At 39.5% G+C, this 21448-nt stretch overlaps 1 protein-coding gene across 2 annotated transcripts in view; it reads left to right on the top strand.

Moving 5' to 3' along the window:
* The window catches only part of ksr2 (kinase suppressor of ras 2), a gene marked incomplete at both ends in the record, with an annotated part of 115770 nt that overhangs the window by 73839 nt on the left and 20483 nt on the right, over positions 1 to 21448 (top strand). Inside the window, 6 exons of one of the 2 annotated variants that reach the window (XM_080500086.1) lie at positions 11260 to 11329; positions 13078 to 13161; positions 13454 to 13539; positions 15636 to 15745; positions 18311 to 18479; positions 19434 to 19475. In XM_080500086.1, the coding sequence (XP_080356212.1) occupies positions 11260 to 11329; positions 13078 to 13161; positions 13454 to 13539; positions 15636 to 15745; positions 18311 to 18479; positions 19434 to 19475 (561 nt within the window). Of the gene's footprint in view, positions 1 to 11259; positions 11330 to 13077; positions 13162 to 13453; positions 13564 to 15635; positions 15746 to 18310; positions 18480 to 19433; positions 19476 to 21448 lie in introns of both variants that reach the window. The other variant, XM_080500085.1, reaches the window with a different exon arrangement.

The raw sequence follows: 21448 nt of genomic DNA, 5'->3' as shown, positions 1-21448 counted from the left end.
TGCGTCACAGACCTTGTGGGATAATATATCTTGTAGACCGTAAAAAGAAAACTAATATATAATATTAGATTATTATTATTTTATGTTAGTAGTATAAGAAGAAAAAAAAAAAAAGAAAGAAAACTGAAGTAGAACTCTTTTGTTAATACCCTCATAAATTCTTTCACAGAACACCCCAGCCTAGAGCATGGAGATGGCACCATCATGCTGAAACACTGCTTTACTGATAGTGGTACAAAAAGGTATTGAAGGAAATGAACCAGTGATGATATAGTAAGATTACGAAGATCATTTAGAGAGAAACCTTGACATGACCACTGTTTGGATAGTTTCATATTTACAATTGAATACCAACTTAAACTGATATAAATGGTATTTAAATAATGCTTTTGTCCAGGAGATCTATTGAACTCCTACTGTACCATTCACTTGTAATCCAAATAAAGCTTTGTTGAGTCACTCTTTGAGCTGGTTTTCCATGGTTTCCTGTGTTGAAATCCCAAATGATTGTTATTATTATTATTATTATTATTTCCAAGAAGAAGAATAAAGAAGCCCAAAAGTCATTGGATGCTATTTTGCACTAATACATGTGTTTTAAGGGAATTATTTTTTTTCAAGGCTATAGCAAGATCTAAAAAAAAAAAAAGAAAAAAAAAGAAATAGAAAAGCAATAATGAAATGCAGTGCCAATTCCTATTGTTGGGTCTTTAATCGGTGCCTGGCTTACAGACTGATCAAGTTTGATTAGCACATTTAAAAAAACAAACAAAGGACTCACAATAAAGCATTTCATAGAATATAATGCATAATGCAGATTTGAAAGTTATCCTACTATTGTAAGTTCGTGAGAGCGTGTATATCCAACAGATATTGGCCTCGCTGTAATATTTTAGAAAATCAAAAATTGCAGAGGGGGTCTGTAGCATTCTTTGCAATGTGAGTGATTTAAAGGTAAATGAATAAAATCGAGCCGATGCATCAATAAAACACTTTCCTGTCCTACATCACAGTTCTCTTATAAGCTACGACCCTCTCTGTTTTTGCTCTCACAGAGTGCTTGCATCACCTGTGTGCCGTCCGTACCTTTGTGTTAGCTGTAATACCGCAACTCGCTCAGCCCGCCGGTCAGTCTCATCTCCTGCATGCTCTGAGCCATCTGACTCCCCCAACTGAGGAAGTCTCTTCTGAGCCATAAGGCCTCCAGGCATCATCTGTTCCCGTGTCCCTCCTCCCTCTGTCTCACTGGCACACTTAAACTGCCAGTCTTAAAACACTCCTTCCAACTATAAGTCCGCACCCACAATGCTTGTTTCACCTGTGTTAATTGCAATTTTTCCATCACTGTGATTGCTATTATCAAGTTTAACCACTCGGACTTTGGGTACATTTGCATGTGTGTGTGCGTGCGTGTGTGTGTGTGTGTTCTTGCTTGTCAAAAATGACAGCACGATATTCTGCACACACAAAAAAGACTGATCGGCGTGTAGCTGTTGCCATAGTAACTGTGCAACTTGGTTTTGTCTCTTGTTCATCAGAAGTGCACCCCCCCATGTAAACAACAACAACAACAACAACAACAACAACAACAACAACAACAACACAAATATCCTTGTCTATTTCTGCCACTCTTAACAAATATAACATATCGCTCACATAACAGAGGCGTGCGATAATGCAGCACATTGTGCAGCGGACGCCCACGCGATTTTACAGTCCTGTTGACTTTTTCTGCCGCACTTGCACGGTCCACTGTACGCACGCCGTCACGTCACACTCCGATCCTGTTTACCAGGCTTCAGTTCCTCACTAAAACATGCTTTCCACAGTCCTATATTCTGCTGCCTTTGTTTAGCACTCCAGTGTGAAGGGATTGATTACCTCTTGATTATCCCGTGCCTGTTATGTTGATTGCGTTCAAACATTTGATTGAAGCTTTTTATCCAAACTGCGACACTCTGCCCATTGAGCTGTGTGACCTTGATGATTCTGTTAATGATGAGAGTAGGTGTGGGTAAAATGACTTGGTGATATTGTAATGTCTCTAATCTGTGTCGGGTTATATATTTAGTGTCTGTCTTGTGTTTTGTAATTGACAAATGCCTCACTCTATTCTCTTTTACCTGTGGTAAAAAGGAGGAAAAAAAACCCATCCTATCTTGGGAATAGCGGTGTTTAGCGCTCAATCACTTTTGAAAGGCATCTCAGTTTAACGTCAGAAAAACTATATTTGGCTTTAAATAGACTGCTACAGTCAAGTAGTCTCTTCATCTCTCCACACACATATATAAACACCTCTCTTTAATCCACGGACACATGGACCCTTTTATGTTTTAGTGGAATTCCATTTCTCTTCTTAATGTACACAAAATTACACATGGACACACTTTCAGCGATATGAACTCATACGTGTCATGTGATGGGCTGAGGGGGTGAAGGAGGAGGAGGAGGAGGAGGACGAGGAGGAGGAGGAGGAGATGGTGCTTAATTAGGCTGAAGCCAATCAGGAAAGATGGAGGAGGACACTGTTGTCTGGCGCCTTGGGGTTTCTCAGCTCCTGCAGGCTCATCTGTCACACACACACACACACACACACACACACACACACACACACACACACACACACACACACACACACACACACACACGCACACAATAGAGTGTGTGTTGTTTCACTTAATGTATTTTTAATTCCATTGTTGTTTTTGATTCAAATGTCGATCTGAGCATGCAGATAAATCTTTATCCATGGTGGCAATGCTTTTCATGTTTTTTACAATAATTTTGTCTTTACTTTTTGGAACCTCAGTCTGTATAAACTGGCTCAAAATAATTTTTGGTAAAAATGATTGGTAACTCAGAGGTTGAAATAAGCTAACTCTGCATCATGTAACAGATTGTTTTCCTATCTGTGCTCATATTTTCTCTTCCTGAGGTTCATTAGTGATTTTTTAGCAATGAATTGGTGAATCACTGTTGCCAGCTGCACTACAATATCAATTAAAAAGAATGTACATTCATTAAACTATAAAAACATTACAATTATTAAAAGGATTCAAATTATCATCAGTTATTCATTAGTACCGTGTTTTTGATGATACTGAGGAGCTGATGTTGGTGTGAATAGACAATTGCAGAAGGAATAGTTTGAGCAAACATAATGGGTAAATTACAGGTTTTTTTCCATTTGCTACAATAAAGTTTTATTGAAATACTTAACACAATTCGCAAAACCACGCACCCAAACTGCAAAATACCCCATAAAATGAAGCAAATTCTCTGCAACGTTGTTATAAAAAGGTGCTCACCTATATTTTATAGTGTTTACTTTCTGATTGAAGTGGTAACAATTAACCATTGAGGTGTTTAACATATTTTTGCCAATTAGCTCATCTCGTGTCATTTTAAATGGCAGTGTTTTCAAATGGCAAACGTGACTTTACGTCAGATTGTTGTGTCTCATACAGAGAACTGGGTTTAGTGCATTTAAAGAGTGCCATTTTTAATTGAAGAATGTGTGTAAAGCAGAACAGGTGTTTATAGTTTTGGAGACTTGAGAAGAGTTTTTCCCCTTTGTGTGTCATTTCAGATAATTGTGGTTTGCGTGTCATTTTAGTGTGTTAACAATTAAAAAAAACAAAAAAAAACTGTAAGTATTCATACCCCTTGAACAGACCAACACAATGTCTGTTTGGGAGGAGAGCATCTGTGAACAGCATTATTCAAGTCATTCCTGAGATTTTCAATTGGATGAAGTTTTGGATTTTGATTTGTCCATTCTGACTCACACATATGTATGCCTGTTGTCCTGCTAGAAGGTGAACATCTGCCCCAATCCCAAGTCTTTTGCAGACTTCAGCAGATTTTCCTCCAAGATTGCCCTGTATTTCACTCAATTCATCTTTCCATGAACTCTGACCATCCTCCTTGTCCCTCCTGAAGGAAAGCATCCCCACAGCACAGTGCTGCCACCACCATACACAGTGATGATTGGCTTTGTTTTAATGATGGCTTCCTTGTCGGCACTCTTCCATAAATGCCCAATTTGTGGAAAGTACGACTGAATGTTTTCCTGTGGTCAATGGTCTCCTCACCCGGCCTGTCAGTTTCAGTTTATGTGGATGGTCGTGTCGTAGTCAATTTGCAGGTGTGCCATACTCTCTCCATTTTTGCATGATGGATTGCACGGTGCTCCGTGTGATGTTCAAAGCTTGACATATTTATTCTATAACTGAACTCTGCTCCACAACTTTCTCCCTGACTTGTGTGGTGTGGTTCTTGGTTTTCATGATGCAGTTTGTTCACAAGACATCTGGATGTATGCATGTGGACTCATGTGGAATTTACGAAACAGGTGACTTCTGAAGACACTGGGTTGCATTGGAATATATTTCAGGGTATCAAAGCATGGATAGTTTGCACAAAAAGCTGTATCATTTTTCTTCCATTGCACACTTATGCAGCACATTGTGTTGGCCTATCATGTAAAGTCCCAATACAAACATTTACATTTGTGGCTGTAATGTGACAAAATGTGGAAAAGTTCAAGGGATTTGGATTCTTTTGTGAGCCACTGTAGGTACATTCTGGTAGTTTTTTTTAATTTTATCGGCATCATAAATGGGAGTTATTGTTCTGAAAACTGCCCATACTAAATCCTGTCAGTGGCGACAATAAAGGAATAAAGGGTTAATTGGTGACTCTAAATTTCCTGTAGGCATGAGTGTGAGTGTGTGCTTGTGTGTCTCTTTCTGTTGGCCCATAAACTGTCCTGGATATACTACACCCTATCTTTTCCTGATCATGAGCTTGGAGAGACCATCATTTGGATGAAGTGTGTCTTGAAAAACGAAGAGTGAATTTTTGTTTTGATTATATTTATGTATCAAGGTACACAGTTGTTATCCTTAGAATTTCAGTCCTGATTGAATTTGGCAATATGTACTGTTGTCGTGGCAACGGGGATTTCCATTTAATGCCATAGCTAATACTCAGCAGCAATGGAGGATCCACTGGTGTACCTTTTTAGCAAACTAACTGCTTTTTTGGAACAAAGTTGGATGATACTAATTGCAGCCGCATGCTGATTTGATGCTGCGCGCACCACTGTGTTTTGCACACTGCTGTGGGGTTCAGTGAAGCTGGTTGCCCAGTTGAGGAGCTGAAGGTGCGCTGCCTGCCACCTGCGGCTTTGGAAATGACATCAAAGCGAAGCCCCGTTGGACTGTTTTGGGTTTTTGCCGTTGGACTGCTTTTAATCCCAGGCAGAAACATTATGAGGCCCTGTCTGCATTAGATGCAGCTCGGAACACATCGAGGCCGATATCATGAGAAATGAGCTCACTGGACTGCATGCATGCTCTGTTTTCTGTGAATATCTTGTGCTTGAGTGGCCAATCAGAATCCATTAAACCACATTTGCGTCGCAGATTGAGTATGATGCACATCATCCAAAATGCACAGTGTTTTTTTATAAAACTCTTCAGAATTAAAAAAGAAGCAAGGCATGTTTCAGTCAGCCATTTGTCAGAGTAGTTTTCTTTCACTGACTTGGTTCACGTGGACTGAAGCAGGGAGCTCATCGTAAACAGTAAGACACAAGATCGACATCACGCGCACAGAGGAAGAGGGGGGAGGCGTATGACAAACTACTCAGACCACCCCGCTGACAAGTTCAATCATCTACCAGTCGCCAAGCAGACCGACGAGAAGCAGATGATGTCAGTTCCTCTTTATATTGAGTTATCAGGTTGATTGAGTGTAATTGAGCACTCCATCGGAGTGCGGGCAGAAGACGCCGAGCCTCTGGAGGGGCAGGGGGAGGAGGGGGAGGAAGGGCGTTTTCAGGAACCAGGAAATGCTATCTGGCACCAGGGCCATAACATTAGCACTGCCAGCAGCTGGTGATTAGTTGAATCATTATTAATTAAAATTTTTATGAGAAACTTAAATCCTACAGATTTTTCATTTTTATTTGCTTGTAAGTCATTTTCATTCTCGACTGTTTAACGACGGACACATAAAATGAGATCAAGAGATGAAATGTACATAAGACAACCTTGTAGCTGTGTTCTTAGATGTTGTTCCAACATAAAAACACATTTTATTTATCTGATTTTTAATTTAGGGACAAATCACAATTCCGGGTTATTTCAAAGCATTTTAATTTTTTTCAAATATATTCAGTGCTGTAATATAAAGAGGATGTAAGTCTGTGATAGTTTCAGTGAGTAGGTGGTGTTTTATGGGTTTTAATAGTCCTGTAGTTGGTATTTTCAAGTATTTCTAATACGTGTTTTGAAAGGGTTTTATACTGCCAATGTTTTGAAGATTTTGTAAGTTGGAGAGAGTCGGTATGTCCGCCAGAGTTTGGCTTCCAAGGAAACAAGCTTGGTAACCACACAATGACGTTAATCCTCTTTTGTATAAGCTTGTAAAGGCTTGTTTAGAAAATTCTTTGTTCTAATTTTGGTGACATTTGTTCCCTTGCCCAAGATCCTGCAATATTTCAGGATAATAGTGGCGATTTAGCTGTTATGCATCAATCAGATCCAAGAATAATGTGATTAGGTGTTGTCATTGTCAGGCCAAATTTACTTAAAGCTTTCTTTGCTTGATTTTAAACATGAACACTTAAACCTGCAGTAGCCTTGACCTTTGACACAATCCGAATGTGCAAACGCCTCATTTTTGTGTTAACACGCCTCAAAACAGTCTCCACTTAATACCTTATATTACATTTGCCACTGGAAAGTTTGGAGCATCTAAATGCCAACAGGAACTTTATTAGACGTTGGTAGAAGTAAACAGTAGCTCAGTGGATATCTCAGTTTACATCTTTGGTTTATTCAGGAATTCATGACTTTTATCAATACCATATTTATTAGTATATGTAAGAAATATATGTGAACATTAACACTGAATATATAAACATAAATACGATGATGTAAAGATGCTCTACCTGGTGCTCTCAGTCAGGGTTTTGAGCAGAAAGCAGAATCAAACTGCCCGGGTTGTTTCTGAGGCACCTGCTTGAATTGTTTGCATGTTTAGCTGCATATATCTCTAAATGATAGGACCACTTTTATGCTTTTCCTGCTCCATTGTGAGGAACTCTGGCTTAGAAAGATTTTCACCACAAAAACATTTCGCGTGGTCCATTAGCGCTTGTGGTGACTGAGCAACCTGATGCATTTATATGCCACCTTTCAATACCAGGTGAGAATGGCAGCCTACACAGCATCGCCTGTGAAGGCGGCTGGATGATGTGAGTATGCATTGAGATGATAGTGCACTCTAATGATGTGCTGGCTGCCAGTAATTCAATAACAAAAGGCCAATGCTGGAAAATGCTGACAAAGTTGCAGGTCATAATGAAAAGTGCATCACGCAAAATAATTTTTTAGCATTTCATATCAATTATGTCAGCACCCAAACCGATTATGGGTGGATTTGGTTCATATTCTGTTACAGTTTCACATAAAATGTACAATGGATTGCCATCATTTCAACATCATTCTCCAAACAGTATCAACCAGTGCCATTTTAAAGTCTTAAATTAAATATCAATTAAATATCATACAATATATGTGTCACAACCACCTCTATCTTATCCTAACATGCATGCGGTGCTGTTACTTTCAGCATTCTGTATCCAAAACATTACTCAACATTGAGCCCCTGGACTATAGATTGTGGAAAGAAACTGGTTTCCATATAGTCGTATGGAATTGGGTCTGAATTCAGTATTGGGTCTTTTACACTTCATCTATGGGTGGCCAAGACACCCCGAGAGATCAAGCATTGACATGTCTCAAGCAACCACAACAAAATCTTTACTGAATTTCATGATTTAGTCCAATTTATTTATAGTTGTAACTATCAGATTGCAATCTGCGACTACAAATATACATAAAACCTACTAAAAAAGATACCTCATTGATCACTAGATTGAGGTTTAGCAACATTAATTTTGATTTACATGATAATCGGAAACTGCTCTCTTAGTGTCAATGAATGAATGAATTAACTTTGTGGTGTGTGTCTATGGCAATGAAATCACACTTGCAAGATATACAAGTTCACATTCCTTCGATCATACATATTTAATACATTTACTTTCCATCAGGTATATCAGGTTTCAAGTCTTACACTTAAATTATTCAATTGATTCTTAAAATTATTATTATAATTATAGTATTACATATTCCCTCTGGAATCAATACTGTGTTTCTATTCTATTCTATTCTATTCTATTCTATTCTATTCTTCTGCAGCAGCACTTATAACAATGTTGAAAGGGAAACAAATACAAAAAAGTCAATGAACAAACCAACATCCCAAGACAATACACAAAGTACCATACAACTTTTAATGTAGGAGTTATGGGAGAACAAAACAAATTTGCACCACTGGTAAAGCTCCTACAGCCATTGCTGACCGGTGCATACAAAAATGAAGAACAAGTGCATACTGTATTTTCCGGACTATTGAGTGCACCTGGATATAAGCCGCACTGGCAAACTTTAAAAAGAAAGAAAAAAGCACATATATTGGCCGCACCTGACTATAAGCCGCAGTCCACGTATTAACAGGGCAGGAATTTCACTGCAAGAATACAGAGATTGCTCATATTTCCATCAAATCTGTCTTTCATGACAGCGCTGTGTGCGTGCATGTCGTCCGCCTGCTGTGGAGAAGCCCACAGAGGGACAGAGAGAGAAAGAGAGAGAGAATTACACAACCACTGAGGGTTTTTGATAAAGTATTTTATCGGTTATTTGCTGATTGTGATTCTGATAAGGAAGATTTCTCAGCCGTCGGAGTCCAGCAGGGCGGCTTTGCGTGATGCATCTGAATGCATCACTCACGTCTGCAGGCTGCTCGAGTTCCGGACCATGGAACGCAACACAAGATGAGGTCACCAAGAGCAGAAAAATCATTATTAGGGAAAGTTTTGGAGAAGCAGAGGCTCAAAACTTCATGCGACGGCATGAAGCCTGTTAACCTGTAAAAATCCATCAATTAGCCACGGTTTTTCTATAAGCTGGAGGTTCAAAGCATGTGAAAAAAGTAGCGACTTATAGTCTGGAAATTACAGTACATATGATTAGCAATCATAGCAGGGTTGCTTGAGTCAGTCCAGGCTCACAATAAAAGAGGTCATAAGCAGAAAATACAGAGAAACTTAGAGGAAGGTATTCACCATCATAATGTTTCTCGCCTTTATCTCACTTTTGGTGTTGTAGCTGATACACATTTCTGAAACTCTAGCAGCTGATTGTAAGGATTTCTCATACATATATTTTAGGGGAATCGGAGGCAGCTGAGGACTCATTTGGGCTCCTGGCTTCCTTTCAGCTTTCTCCACAAGCCATCACAAGCTTGCTGCTTATGAGTTCTAAAATTAGAAGTCAACATCGGGGTTGCCAGAAGACGCCCGCCTTCACCCATAAATAGAATCTGTGATTTCTGCAATGGTTACCTCAGTCATCTGTTTTATTATTGTGTAAGATGACGTCAAATCCCCAACCTTGAGGACCACGAACTGTCCTTTGACAGTGTATCGTTTTTGGAGTCATGAAAGCAGCAACATCCTGCAAATGCCCCAAAGCAAGAGTCCATGACGAAAGCAGCGAAGTCACGTTTGTCATTTGTCTGCAAATACAATATTGGAAGTGGTGGTTAAAAGACTATTTTTCCAAAACCCAGATTTGATCTGCACTATTCAGCAAACAGGAGGTATTTTTCATTTCACAAGGAAGGAGAATTTCAAGTAAACAACTCAATCAATAAATGTGCTATATTGAAACCAAAAAGTGGAGGGAATCATGACACGCAAAGTCTTCTCGAGGAAGTCAACTGTGTAATAAGTGAATCATTTTCTGAGGACCTTTATGCAGAGTTATTCATTGGTGTTTTATTACTTCCAAGCTGGGAATGAAGGCTGGATGGACTTTATGTTTAGATGTGTGCAAATGTTTGTGTGTGTGAGGGGATGATGGAAAATACGAATTATGAAGACGGAAAGCTTAATGTCTCATGAGTGGATGTGCATTCAAGGTGCTCAATGAGGTATATCCAGGGATTGGTTGGGTTGATTAGAGAAATTGAACTATCGAATGAATCACAATGGCGGCTGAATCTGCTTATACATCTTCTGTGTGTTTTTCTTCAAAGGAAGTGAAAGCGATGAACCCAGACCACGTGTGACAATTATTTTGAAGGTGGATGTCCTCTGAAAGAGAAAGCCTCTGTTAGCTGAACTAAAGTACCACAAGAAAACAAAATCCAGAGTCATTCACAATAATTAGTGAAGTTTCTGATCATGACACTCAATAGAAAAGCTGTTGCAACAGATAAAAGAACAGATTAAAAGAGGAACACACAAAACAAACACAAAAAAATAGACTGAAATGAAACAAACCCTGCACAGTTGAACTGGTGCACAGATGCTGTTCACCACCCAGAATAATAATGGAGTAACATTTTATCAATGTTGCTCCAATCGGGCATGAGAAACATGATGGGTAGTGTATAATTCCAAAGCTTGGGATCAAAATTGGACCAAAGTCTAAGAAAAGGTCAAAGTCTTCCTTTTTTGTTATTGGGTTGAACTGATCTTACCTGGTCCTTTGTACATCAATCTGACTATCAATCTCTCACCTTCAGCTGCTTAGCAAATTGTCTGATTAGCATTTGCTTTGGTGTCCCTGTCTCTCTTGAGCGATCGTTTGATTTTATGTGGTTGTTTTTTTATTTAACCATGTCTGCAATGCAAAAAAAATAGGACTTGCCTTCCCTTGGGGTGCATTGGTTTTCTTCATTTGAATATACTATTAGTGTAGTATAGATCAAAATATAACGTGTAATAGTTACAGAAATAACAAACTATATGGAAAAACTCAACAGATGAATTTTCAGTGTGATTTTATTTCCATAATTATGCATGAGTGGTGCTATATAAATGAAGTTGTCATTATAGAGGAAGTTAATATCTCTATAATATGCAATTAGAACAACATCTCATTGACAGCACTGGACTGACTGTGAGTCAGCTGAACAGCTTATTAAGTCTGGCACTAAAATGTCAGTTTGTTGCTACAGGAATCAGCCCATTCCCTTAAATGCCATGCATGCTGGGTGAATGCTTTAATGCAGGACTTTTAGTCGATTCTCAAAGACATCCTGTCAGCGTTTCAATCGAACCAAAAATGAAGATATCACAGCCTGACCTCTTTCGTCTCCCTTCTTCCTCAGACACTCTCTCAGTGCCTCGCTGGTCCCCACAGATTCCCCGAAGAGATCTGGGAAACTCAATAAAACACAGGTAGGCCCGAAAAAAAGTCTGTGTGTGTGTGTGTGTGTGTGTGTGTGTGTGTGTGTGTGTGTGTGTGTGTGTGTGTGTGTGTGTGTGTGTGTGTGTGTGTGTGTGTGTGTGTGTGTGTGTGTGTGTGTGTGTGTGTGTGTGTGTGTGTGTGTGTGTGTGTGTGTACAACTGTGACAAAGAGCCAGTCCAATTAAAAAAAAAGAGCGTCTTGCATAACTCATCTCAGCTCTTTTCCTCCAAGTCGCCTGTCTCTTTTTCTCTCACCCAACTTGACTTCGAATGCTAGTGATATTAGTGATGTGATCTTAGCAACCTCCAGAACATGGGTGTAGTGATTGTTGAAAGTCAGCAAGGTGGAGGGAAGAGCTCTAAGCCTCCTCACACTAATGTAATTTATATCACTATTGCTTGCTTTTAAGAAAGATACAACCTTTTTCTCCCCACTCATTGGAAAGGTGTCTTATTATCCAGCTTTTCAACACTTTTACATGGGTCTCATTGGTCCTAAAACATTGTATTCAATGTGTATTGCCCTAAATCCAGCTTTGCCTTGATGTCTCCATTTGAATATTGGATCATAGGAACTGCATTTAGAATCTGCTGTGTCTGTGTGAGCTGGACTGGCTCCGCCCACTCACACCCTTCTTGGGCAGAGGAGGAAGTACTTCCTCTCCTGGTGCCATGTGCCAGAGCAGAGTTGCCTAATTGTGGGCGGGTCAAAGAGAGGGCCTACCTTTATTGGGATTGGCTAAACTCCGGATGACACTATATAGCGTTTGTTTTCTGATTGGCTCGTTGGAGCACACACTTTTTAAAAATTAAAACAAGCCTCGGCGAGAGATGACAGACTTTCTTCCCTCCAGGTATGAGGATGCATATTACTCTTTGAAAACCATTAAAATGTTTCTGTGACTCCTTTAATTCCAGCCTGCCTATTTCAAACATGTGCTCCTCTTTGGCATTTTTGGCCAGTGAATATAAATGAGTTTTTGAAGCTGGCTCACAATGTAACAGTGTTTTTTTGGCAGAATTCAACCTTAATGTCACATGATCACTCATAATTGAAAGTCCACCTCAGAATTTGTGATGTAGAGATGTTTGAAGTGAGCTGTGCTTGCGAGTTTACGCAAAGGAGGAGCCTAATAGAAAGATTTGGATTCTGTCAAACTACATTAGTCACCTGCCATTAGCCACACAGCCGCGCTGCTGGCACTCAGGCATGGCTTCAATAAACACAACCGTATGTGTGCGAACCTGCTCGGTGAGAAATTGGTTGTTATACTGCTGAGTGTTTTTTGGATTTGTTTGTTTGAGAAATGACAGAGTTTGACTCCCCATAAGCGGCGCGAGCCTCGACGCACCCGTCGTTCACTTGATTGTTGTATTGACGAAAATTCCTGTGACCTCGGCCGTGACCATGGAGCAACTCCGTGAGACGGACTGGGGGTCGCTGAGAAATGAAAACAAAATGAGCCCCAAATTAAGTCAGCAGGTGAGGCAGATTAGGAAGGCATGCACGTTTGGAGAAGTAGCAGATCTTGTCCTCGCAGAAAAGTGAGGCAGAGAGTGTCGTGTCTTTGGCGAAAGCCATCTGTAAGAAAGAAGCAACATTATGAAAAGCAAAAAGGGCAGAACCTGTGTTCTCCTCATGGTAAGCTGCAGCTCCTGCATGTCATGAATTTGCAACAAGATGAAAGTGATGCCCTACTTTTGGAGGTTGAAAAAAATCCTGCTCTTTTCTTTTACAGGTTTTCCACAAAATATTGGATGTCCCAGACATGCATAGTATGTGGAAAGGGAATGTTGTTTGGACTCAAATGTAAAAACTGCAAGTAAGTGTGGTTCTCAATCGTTCATTACTGTTATAGTAGTTTTTCATATGTGATTCATATTTTCAATCTTTCATCATTGTGATATTCTTATTGGGTTTTTTTTATTATTTATCCATTATGACACCAAATTCCACCTCTTTGTGTTTTGATCTCACTTGAATAAATTACAATGTGTGCCCCCCTACCTGTTTTCCTACTCATTAACGCTGCCACTTTGCATAGGTTACATTTCCATGTTAATACAGAAGCAGCAGCAATGCAAACCATTAATAGAGTGTCTGTATGCTTTCAGGCTGAAGTGCCACAACAAATGCACCAAAGAAGCCCCACCTTGCCATTTACTGATCATACAGAGAGGCGGACGAGAATCCTTCAAAGGTAATTTTGTCCATTTCCAATCTCGTCAGCTGCACGGACATTTTCAACAGCATTCACCCCGATGTTTCTTTAGAATAATTTCTACTGAAATCCAGCCATCTTGTCTCTCTTTTTTTTTTTTTTTATCACTTATCTCCTTTTTTTGGGGGGAGAAAAATAAATGGTATCATTGTGTGAAATAGGTGGTGTTACGGTTTATAGTTCACCTTTATACTGTAGATCTACCCTAAAAAAAAAAATACAAATGTAGCAGTGGGATTGTGGCAGATGATAGTGATGCTCATGAATGTGAAGAAACCTGACCAATATGCTGAAGTTACTCAGACAAATTGGCTAAATAATGTGAAGACTGGATTGTGAATCATGTAACTTATTCTCCCCTAATTTCTAGTAGCCTGTAATTTAATGTCAATTGATTCTGATGACAATTTTGTGTTCAATGTGGATCTTTCTTGGAATCCATTTGGCAAAATAGTAAAGTAACTGCTGGACTCTTGACTGTATGTGGTGGTTCCCCACTAAAAATCAGTGTGCCGAATTAAACTGATTGCAAAGTTTACCATTTATCATCCAGCCGCTGGACTTCTTCCTCATTTCTGCGACTCCGTAAAGGCAACTCTTACTGTAAAAGCCTCAGGATTAAGTGGACATTTTTCATGACAGTTGGAACATTTTCAGCGTGCATGGGTGCGCCTTTATCCTAGTTTGCGTCTCCTCGGGCACTCCTAATTGTGCTAATGTGTGTCTTTCCCTCAACTCCATATGCAACCATGTCGTGTCTAAAATCTGCTTCCTGTTCTGTCTGAATGCACCTTGATATGTATTAAGTATGTTGTGTCGTTTAGAGAAAGTGGTTAGGTAATGGAAGACGTGTCCAGCCAATCACAGAGAAACATGGCTTGATTCTGTAATTGCAGTGCTAGTTTATGTTTGAGCAGGTTTAGCCATAAAAGAAGCACGTTCATACTTGGAATGGGATCTGGAGTCTTGTGTGCATTTGATTTCAGTTTAACTGACAGTAAAGATTAAAAAGAAAAACAACAGTGAATTTCAAAATATGTGATATGCAATTATTGAAGCTTAGGAGCACTTCAAACTGGAAGTTATCTAAAATGCTTATATTTCAAAAGGATTGTTTAAGAGTAAGCACTGATGTTAAAATAGATCAGTGTTTCTGGTTGGAGTCAGATTAGGTAGAAGTATCTGAAACTATGATGACTCCATATCTAACCTGTAAAAGATGTATTGATGCGACAACAGGAGATGTTTAAAATTGTCCTTCGTCCATCAAAGTAAGGCCAAATGACCTCCCGACTTCTCAAATAGAATATAATTTCTTAGTTTCAATGATTTCAGTGTTATACATTTTTCAGTTGAATGTGGGGATTCATTGAAATGTATAATGTTTCTTTTTAGTTTTATTTGTTCTATACAATGTTCCACTTTTTCCCTCTCAAAATGTGATTGTATTGTTTAATTGAGGAGTCCTTAGAGTTTTTGAAGAGACAGTACTTTTTCCCTCGTCTCCCATCTGCTCATTTTAAGCACATAGAAGGTTATCTGCTCATTAATTAAGCCACTTCTGTTTGACAAATGTGATTTTGTCACACACTGTTTATACTGACACCGACAGTGCTGAAAAAAGCCATTATCTGCCATGTGAAATAAGATTCTTTTGTGTGTGTGTGTGTGTGTGTGTGTGTGTGTGTGTGTGTGTGTGTGTGTGTGTGTGTGTGTGTGTGTGTGTGTGTGTGTGTGTGTGTGTGTGTGTGTGTGTGTCCCCTCCTTCTTTCCCTCCAAATAAGATCACCAAGGAACGACTCAAGGTAAAGTGCACTAATTAGACTTCTCTTAGTCTGCTTCAGTAAGAGAAATGACAGTTTCTTAATGACACTGTCATTTCAGTTCAGTTAAGGAAACTTTTAAGTGTCTTGGTGTGGTAATGAATCAGAGGTGCTTCAGAAAGGGCAGTTTGTTCATTTTTTCAGATTTGAAAATAGGCTCTAATAAAGAGCTTCATTCAGTATTTCTAAAGCTACAAGCCTAACTGTTGGCTTCGCTCATTGCTTTTTCTCCTTTCTGCTTTATTTCTGTAGTAGCTCGTCTGGTACGGACTGAATCAGTGCCATGTGACATCAACAACCCGCTCAGGTACACAGACCTGCACATCAGTCAGACGCTGCCCAAAACCAACAAGATCAACAAGGTACGCACACAAGCACGCACACACGCACGCACACACACACACACGCACACACACACACACACACACACACACACACACACACACACACACACACACACACACACACACACACACACACACACACACACACACACACACACACACACACACACACACACACAAAAGATTGTTTCACAATCTGCACATTAACCCAGCCTACATATCGCGCGTTCCTTCATTTTTGGGAGCCGGTTATGAGTCATGGCATGTGTTCCCGGGGGATCAGGGAACCGTACGAAAATATCTTCCCTTAGTATTGCTGTTTACACAGATGGATTTGTTTTCATACATTGAATAGTCTGCAGCCAGCACATCCAACAGCTTCTGCTCAGATCCAGGAGGAGAAAAAGTTTGTTACAGGATTACAGGATACAGGCAGTGGTGTAACACTATGAAAACAAATCTTGTGGAACAAACGGGGTGTGTTAAGGAAGACTGATCAGTTGTACACAGTTCTGTAAGGAAAATCGTATCATCTGGAACAACCAGATAAAATATATCGTTCAGACATTTGTAGGCCTGATGTAGGCACATGCAGTTTAAATTTTTAAGAAATGAATCAAATTGTTTGTTAGGTTGTTTAAATATTGTGATTTTATATTCAGTTTAGTTTGATGCTATGAATTCAAAGACTTGTGGATTGATTTTGGGCAATGAACACAATAAGAACATTCTTAAATATCTTATCCATCAGTGATCTCCCATTCTATTCCAGGCTATTTGTGTGGGGATTTCATATTCTTCCTATGTACTGTTTTGTGTGGGTCTTTGGTTTCTTTCCACAGTCAAGACACAAAACGTGTTTCATGTATTTTTAGGGTAGTTTTCATAATCAGACCATTCACTCTATCTAATTTCCAGGCTCTGAAATTGAAACCAATTCATTAGAGGGTAATCAAAATATTTTAGCTTCGCTTTTTAGTTTTCATCACCTTAGCTCGTATTTGGTTTAAGATAAGATTTGTACCACCTTGTGGTACAAATTGGTACTGCAAGATGGAGTAGACTCTTTGATGAGTATCTGGGGGAAAAAAAAACAATGCACCCACCAGGAAAACATGCTACCTCCAAACAAGAAATCCCCCAAGAATGGAATTGAAACTCTGACATTCTGGCATTGATGCATGAAAGTTACACCTTAAACATGCATGATCGTATATGGGTTACCTTTCTACCTCATAGCGAGAAAATCCCCGATTCAAATCCAGACCTGGTGGCCTTTCTGTAGTCACATTGTCCATGACCTGAAGGTCGCCACACAACCCTCATTCATCACTGTAACTTAGCAGAAATTTTTATGAATTTATTATTGGTGGTGAAGACTCCAAACTCCAAACAGCAAAGCATAACATAGGTTGTCTGGCTTTTGATCTTATTTGCATATAATTGGTATGTTTGGTAGGTCAAACGTATGAGCAACATCTTAAAATTGATTTCTTACCTTGCAGACACCCATTGATTTCACTTCATTCCTGTAAGAATATCAGCTTGTCAACTTGAAACTTATTGAAGGGAAATAATCCATCAAAATGAAAAGTGTCCTGTCTTTACTTTTTGCCCTTTATGCTGTTATTGCTTCTCACTTTGAAATGTCTCCCCAGTGGTTCGCTTGAGGATGTTCTGACATGTGAAATTTCACAATTGGCTGACCAGAACAAATGTTATTTCTCTGTCGTATTTTCATTAGTCTTTCTGTGTTCAATTAAATTCTCAGACCATTTAATTAATAAAGCACTTTTTAGCAAAGTCAAAAAGATTCAAAGATTATTTTTGAGTTACGACGAGAAGAAACGTTGTACACAATCAGACTTAGGTTGATTGGACTGCATTGTGACATTATTCAATGTTGCTATTATTTGAATTGAAATTGGATGGAGCCTTTTCATGTCAATCAGAAATGATTCCAGTGAGATAATGTAGTTATAAAATCGGTCCAAAATGTGACGAGAAGGAGTGATGAGTGCACTGGAACTGGAACTTTTGTGTGTTCTCAAAAACAAGCTGCTTTACTTTTGTCAATGCAACAAGAATGCTGCTTTACTACGGTTGGCTGGGTTGAAGTGAAGCGGCTTCATTGAGAGTACACAAGTAGATTTCCTGATTAATTTTTTTTACTTAATTGTTGAACTATCGTGGAATGGAGGAATACATGTCCCAGCAGTTTCTAGAAAGTTCGGTGTTTGCAAGCCTGCACAATGAAAGAACAACTTCACCATAGAAGTAAAGTTTACTTGCATAGCTCATTGTGATGGATTGCCTCTGTCGGGGAAGTTTTATGTCTCTGCATGTTGATTTTCATATTCTACCAAAATTAATGAAAACCGAGTTCTGCCCTGAAGGTGGAAATCAATCTCAGAAACTTTACGTCAGATTCAGAAAGAGGCCAACAATAAAACAGAGTGGAAGCATTTGGTGATTAGCAGACTATGAATGCTGCGTGTGAATCACCAGGATTGAAGTAAAGCGTCTGTTGACTTTTCTTGGGGGGGTTTTTTGTTGTTGTTTTTTTTTTCTTCGTTCTTCCAGGATCATATCCCGGTCCCTTACCAACCGGATTCCAGCAGCAACCCCTCATCCACCACTTCTTCCACCCCGTCCTCCCCCGCCCCCCCTTTGCCCAGCAGTGCCACGCCCCCCTCACCACTACACCCCTCTCCACAGTCGGCACGGCAACAGAAACAGTTCAATCTGACAGGTGCGGGGGAGGTTTATTAGAATTCAAATCTGCAAATATCAGTTTAAAGACAATTATTAATTCCTGTTGCAATCATGTTTGTCAAGTATTGGAAACATCAAATTAAAATGCTGATTATTTTTTTCCTCCCTTCGAGTGCATACACCAAAAGTAACACTAAGCATGACATTTACAACAAAATGTACATATCAGCTAATAATAGTATGCATGTTGCTTCCAAAGACTCTTAGAAGATGAGAGCTGTTGGCCCAAACTTTATTTTCCTATAAAGTAAGAAAAATACAACACTAATTCTAAGCCGGTTTCTTTTTAAGAGCAAATGAGAGTCTGAATGAGAAGCAGTGCTAATGTGGCTGGTTGTGCAAAACAACTGTAGTTCTTTAATCTGAATGCTAATTTCTGCATGTGATAATGATAATTAGAGCAACATGTACCTGATCTCATAAACATTTTGCAATAGTATAGCTTCTTCGAATTATTTTTAATTGTGGCAACGTCCATATTTGGTGTTTGATCTAAAACCTTGTCGAGAGAGAGACCCAAGTAAATCCGATTTGGACGATTTCTTTTGCTTTTTTCAAATCAGAAACATGGTTGAAAATGGTGCCATGACAAAGTAGTACATTGTTGTTGTTTTTTTCCAGCTCCAAAAAACTGTATTAATGTAGTTTTAGCAATACAATATTTATAAAAATTGCTAAAATTTTTGGGATTTTGAGTGGGAATTAACTTAATATGCTAGTTTAGTGATACAAGTGTACAATCCTTCAAGCAAGACTGGGGAATTTGACCCTTAAGTAACAGGTGAAGAAGCTGTGAAGAAATACTGTGCTCATAATATGTGTTCATAATAAAGTCTGTGAGCTACTTTAAATCATTTAGAAGTCTTGAAAGATTGGCGAGTTCTCACAACGTCAGATCAAACTCCAGCTCTTGTTCCATTTCTTTCCACAGCCTCCAGTTATTTCAAATACAAACAACAGTTCATCTTCCCCGGTAAGTAGCTTCTAATTGATCATTTCTCCTACCAATAATGCACTGCGACCAGGTGAGAACAATCAAGGATGACGCCTTTTGATGTCCACTTTGATTTCCATCACCTCACCTTGGCCTCTTTTACGACTCTCGGCCTCTCCGCCCACTCATGCTCGTCTCATTTCAGCCGCCTAATGATTTCTCCATGCTGCGTCTCTATGCTTTTGTCCACAGCAGCACCATGCAGTCTTTGCTCATTTGGCAGGTTATTACAGACAAGACAACCTGGAGTGGTGTGAGGAGGAGATTGAAGAGGGGAGGGAAGTGAGATCTGGGGGAGACACTTTATTTATTTATTTATTTATTTGGGAACATTTGAATATAGTGCACAGCAGCAGGCTCTGATTATTGAAGTCACATACTGTTGTGTGTTGTTAGCTAAATTACAGCTGCTGCCTTTATGAGCTGCATAACAACATGGACAAACCCAAACACTTACTGTTAGTCCCCATCAATCCAACAGCACTACGCTGTTGCTGGAACTAATGCCACAGTCATGTCATATTAAATTTACTGCTGGCTCCAATTCAGAAAAGCAAAGAAAACAACAACAGACATTAACATAAGCCTCTCAGGGGCAATTACCGTGTAATTTCATATATATATATTTGTATTTACAGAAGTGTCAATTATGGCGTTGTATGAGCATGTCCGAGCAAAGCTTCAGTGAAAGATGGGGATGCCCAGCAAATAATGTCACATGGATCACAGGCAAAGATCCACTGGGCTTGGATTCACTCTGAACACTGAACAATTTGGAGTCCTCCTGACTTGTAGACGCTTTTTGACGTACTCCATTAAAACGTTCACCAGGCCAAAAAAACAAAACCAGCACGTCTTGCTGTGAGGTGATGGCGCCAGGCTTCTAATGTACCATGCCGCACAGGGGATGTTTTTTTTTTTTCTTCGTTTATTTAATGGTGACTCGTACATTATGTCACAAATCGTCAGTACGCGCCAACATGAGCTGCAAGCTGATATCTTTCAGAGGTAGATACAACCCAGCAGCTGACCCACTCTTAACTTACATGTTGGAGATTAGTGGCTGCAAAGAAAAGCTGAGAGAATTCTTTCTCATTCTCCTCCAAAGTGAAAAGCTTTGCGTGTGTGTGTGTGTGTGTGTGCGTGTGTGCGTGCGTGCGTGCGTGCGTGCGTGCGTGCGTGCGCGTGCGTGCGTATGCGTATGCTCCAACATGAGCTGCAACAATGATTTTTGTTTTGGTTTTTTTCTCCTCCATCAACTCTTGTCAGTCTGTAGAAATCCACTGCAGTTCAGGTTTGCAGGACAATAATAACTTTGATGGCTTTCTGGTCATCTTACTGCACGCCACAGTCTCCTGCATCATATAACTGTCAAGTGGCCTGCCATGATGGTGTCAGCAACATGTGCACCGGAACCCAACCATGTGGGAAAATGATATGAATCAAAATTGTGCATGTGGCACTTGGACCTGTGGGTCGCAGTCTGTCTGAATGCTGCACTCTTTTGGTGGAGACTGTACAATGGTCTTGAGTCACATCTAACTCTTTGTAATGAAGAGGTATGCCATTATTGGAGGTAATTTCAATGTAAAGAGACACTGAGATGAAGCTTGTGACAAAGTTGTTAGTTAAAGAATTGATGCCATCCCACAGCAATATGTGACCAGGCTGGTGACTGCCATGAAAACAAGAAGTATTTCTGTTCGATTAATACATCATAGGATTTCCATTAAGTCTTGTTTCTTTGGACTTCAGTGATCAAATCCACCAAGCAACACAAGACAAGAGTCAACAGCAAAGAAAATCTGTTGATGAAGAAGATCTGGAATATACTTAGCTTTTCTTTCTTTCGTTTCTTGCAATGTTTAAAATGAAGAAAAAAAGAAGCAGGCTTTTTGATGCATTTTATTTCCAACTCTAAATATCTGCATTGTTGTGTACAGTTTAGATTA

The sequence above is a fragment of the Blennius ocellaris genome, assembly GCF_963422515.1.
Source record: "Blennius ocellaris genome assembly, chromosome: 7".
In the NCBI taxonomy this organism is placed as follows: Eukaryota; Metazoa; Chordata; class Actinopteri; order Blenniiformes; family Blenniidae; genus Blennius; species Blennius ocellaris.
This window is presented reverse-complemented; position numbering and strand designations above follow the sequence as displayed.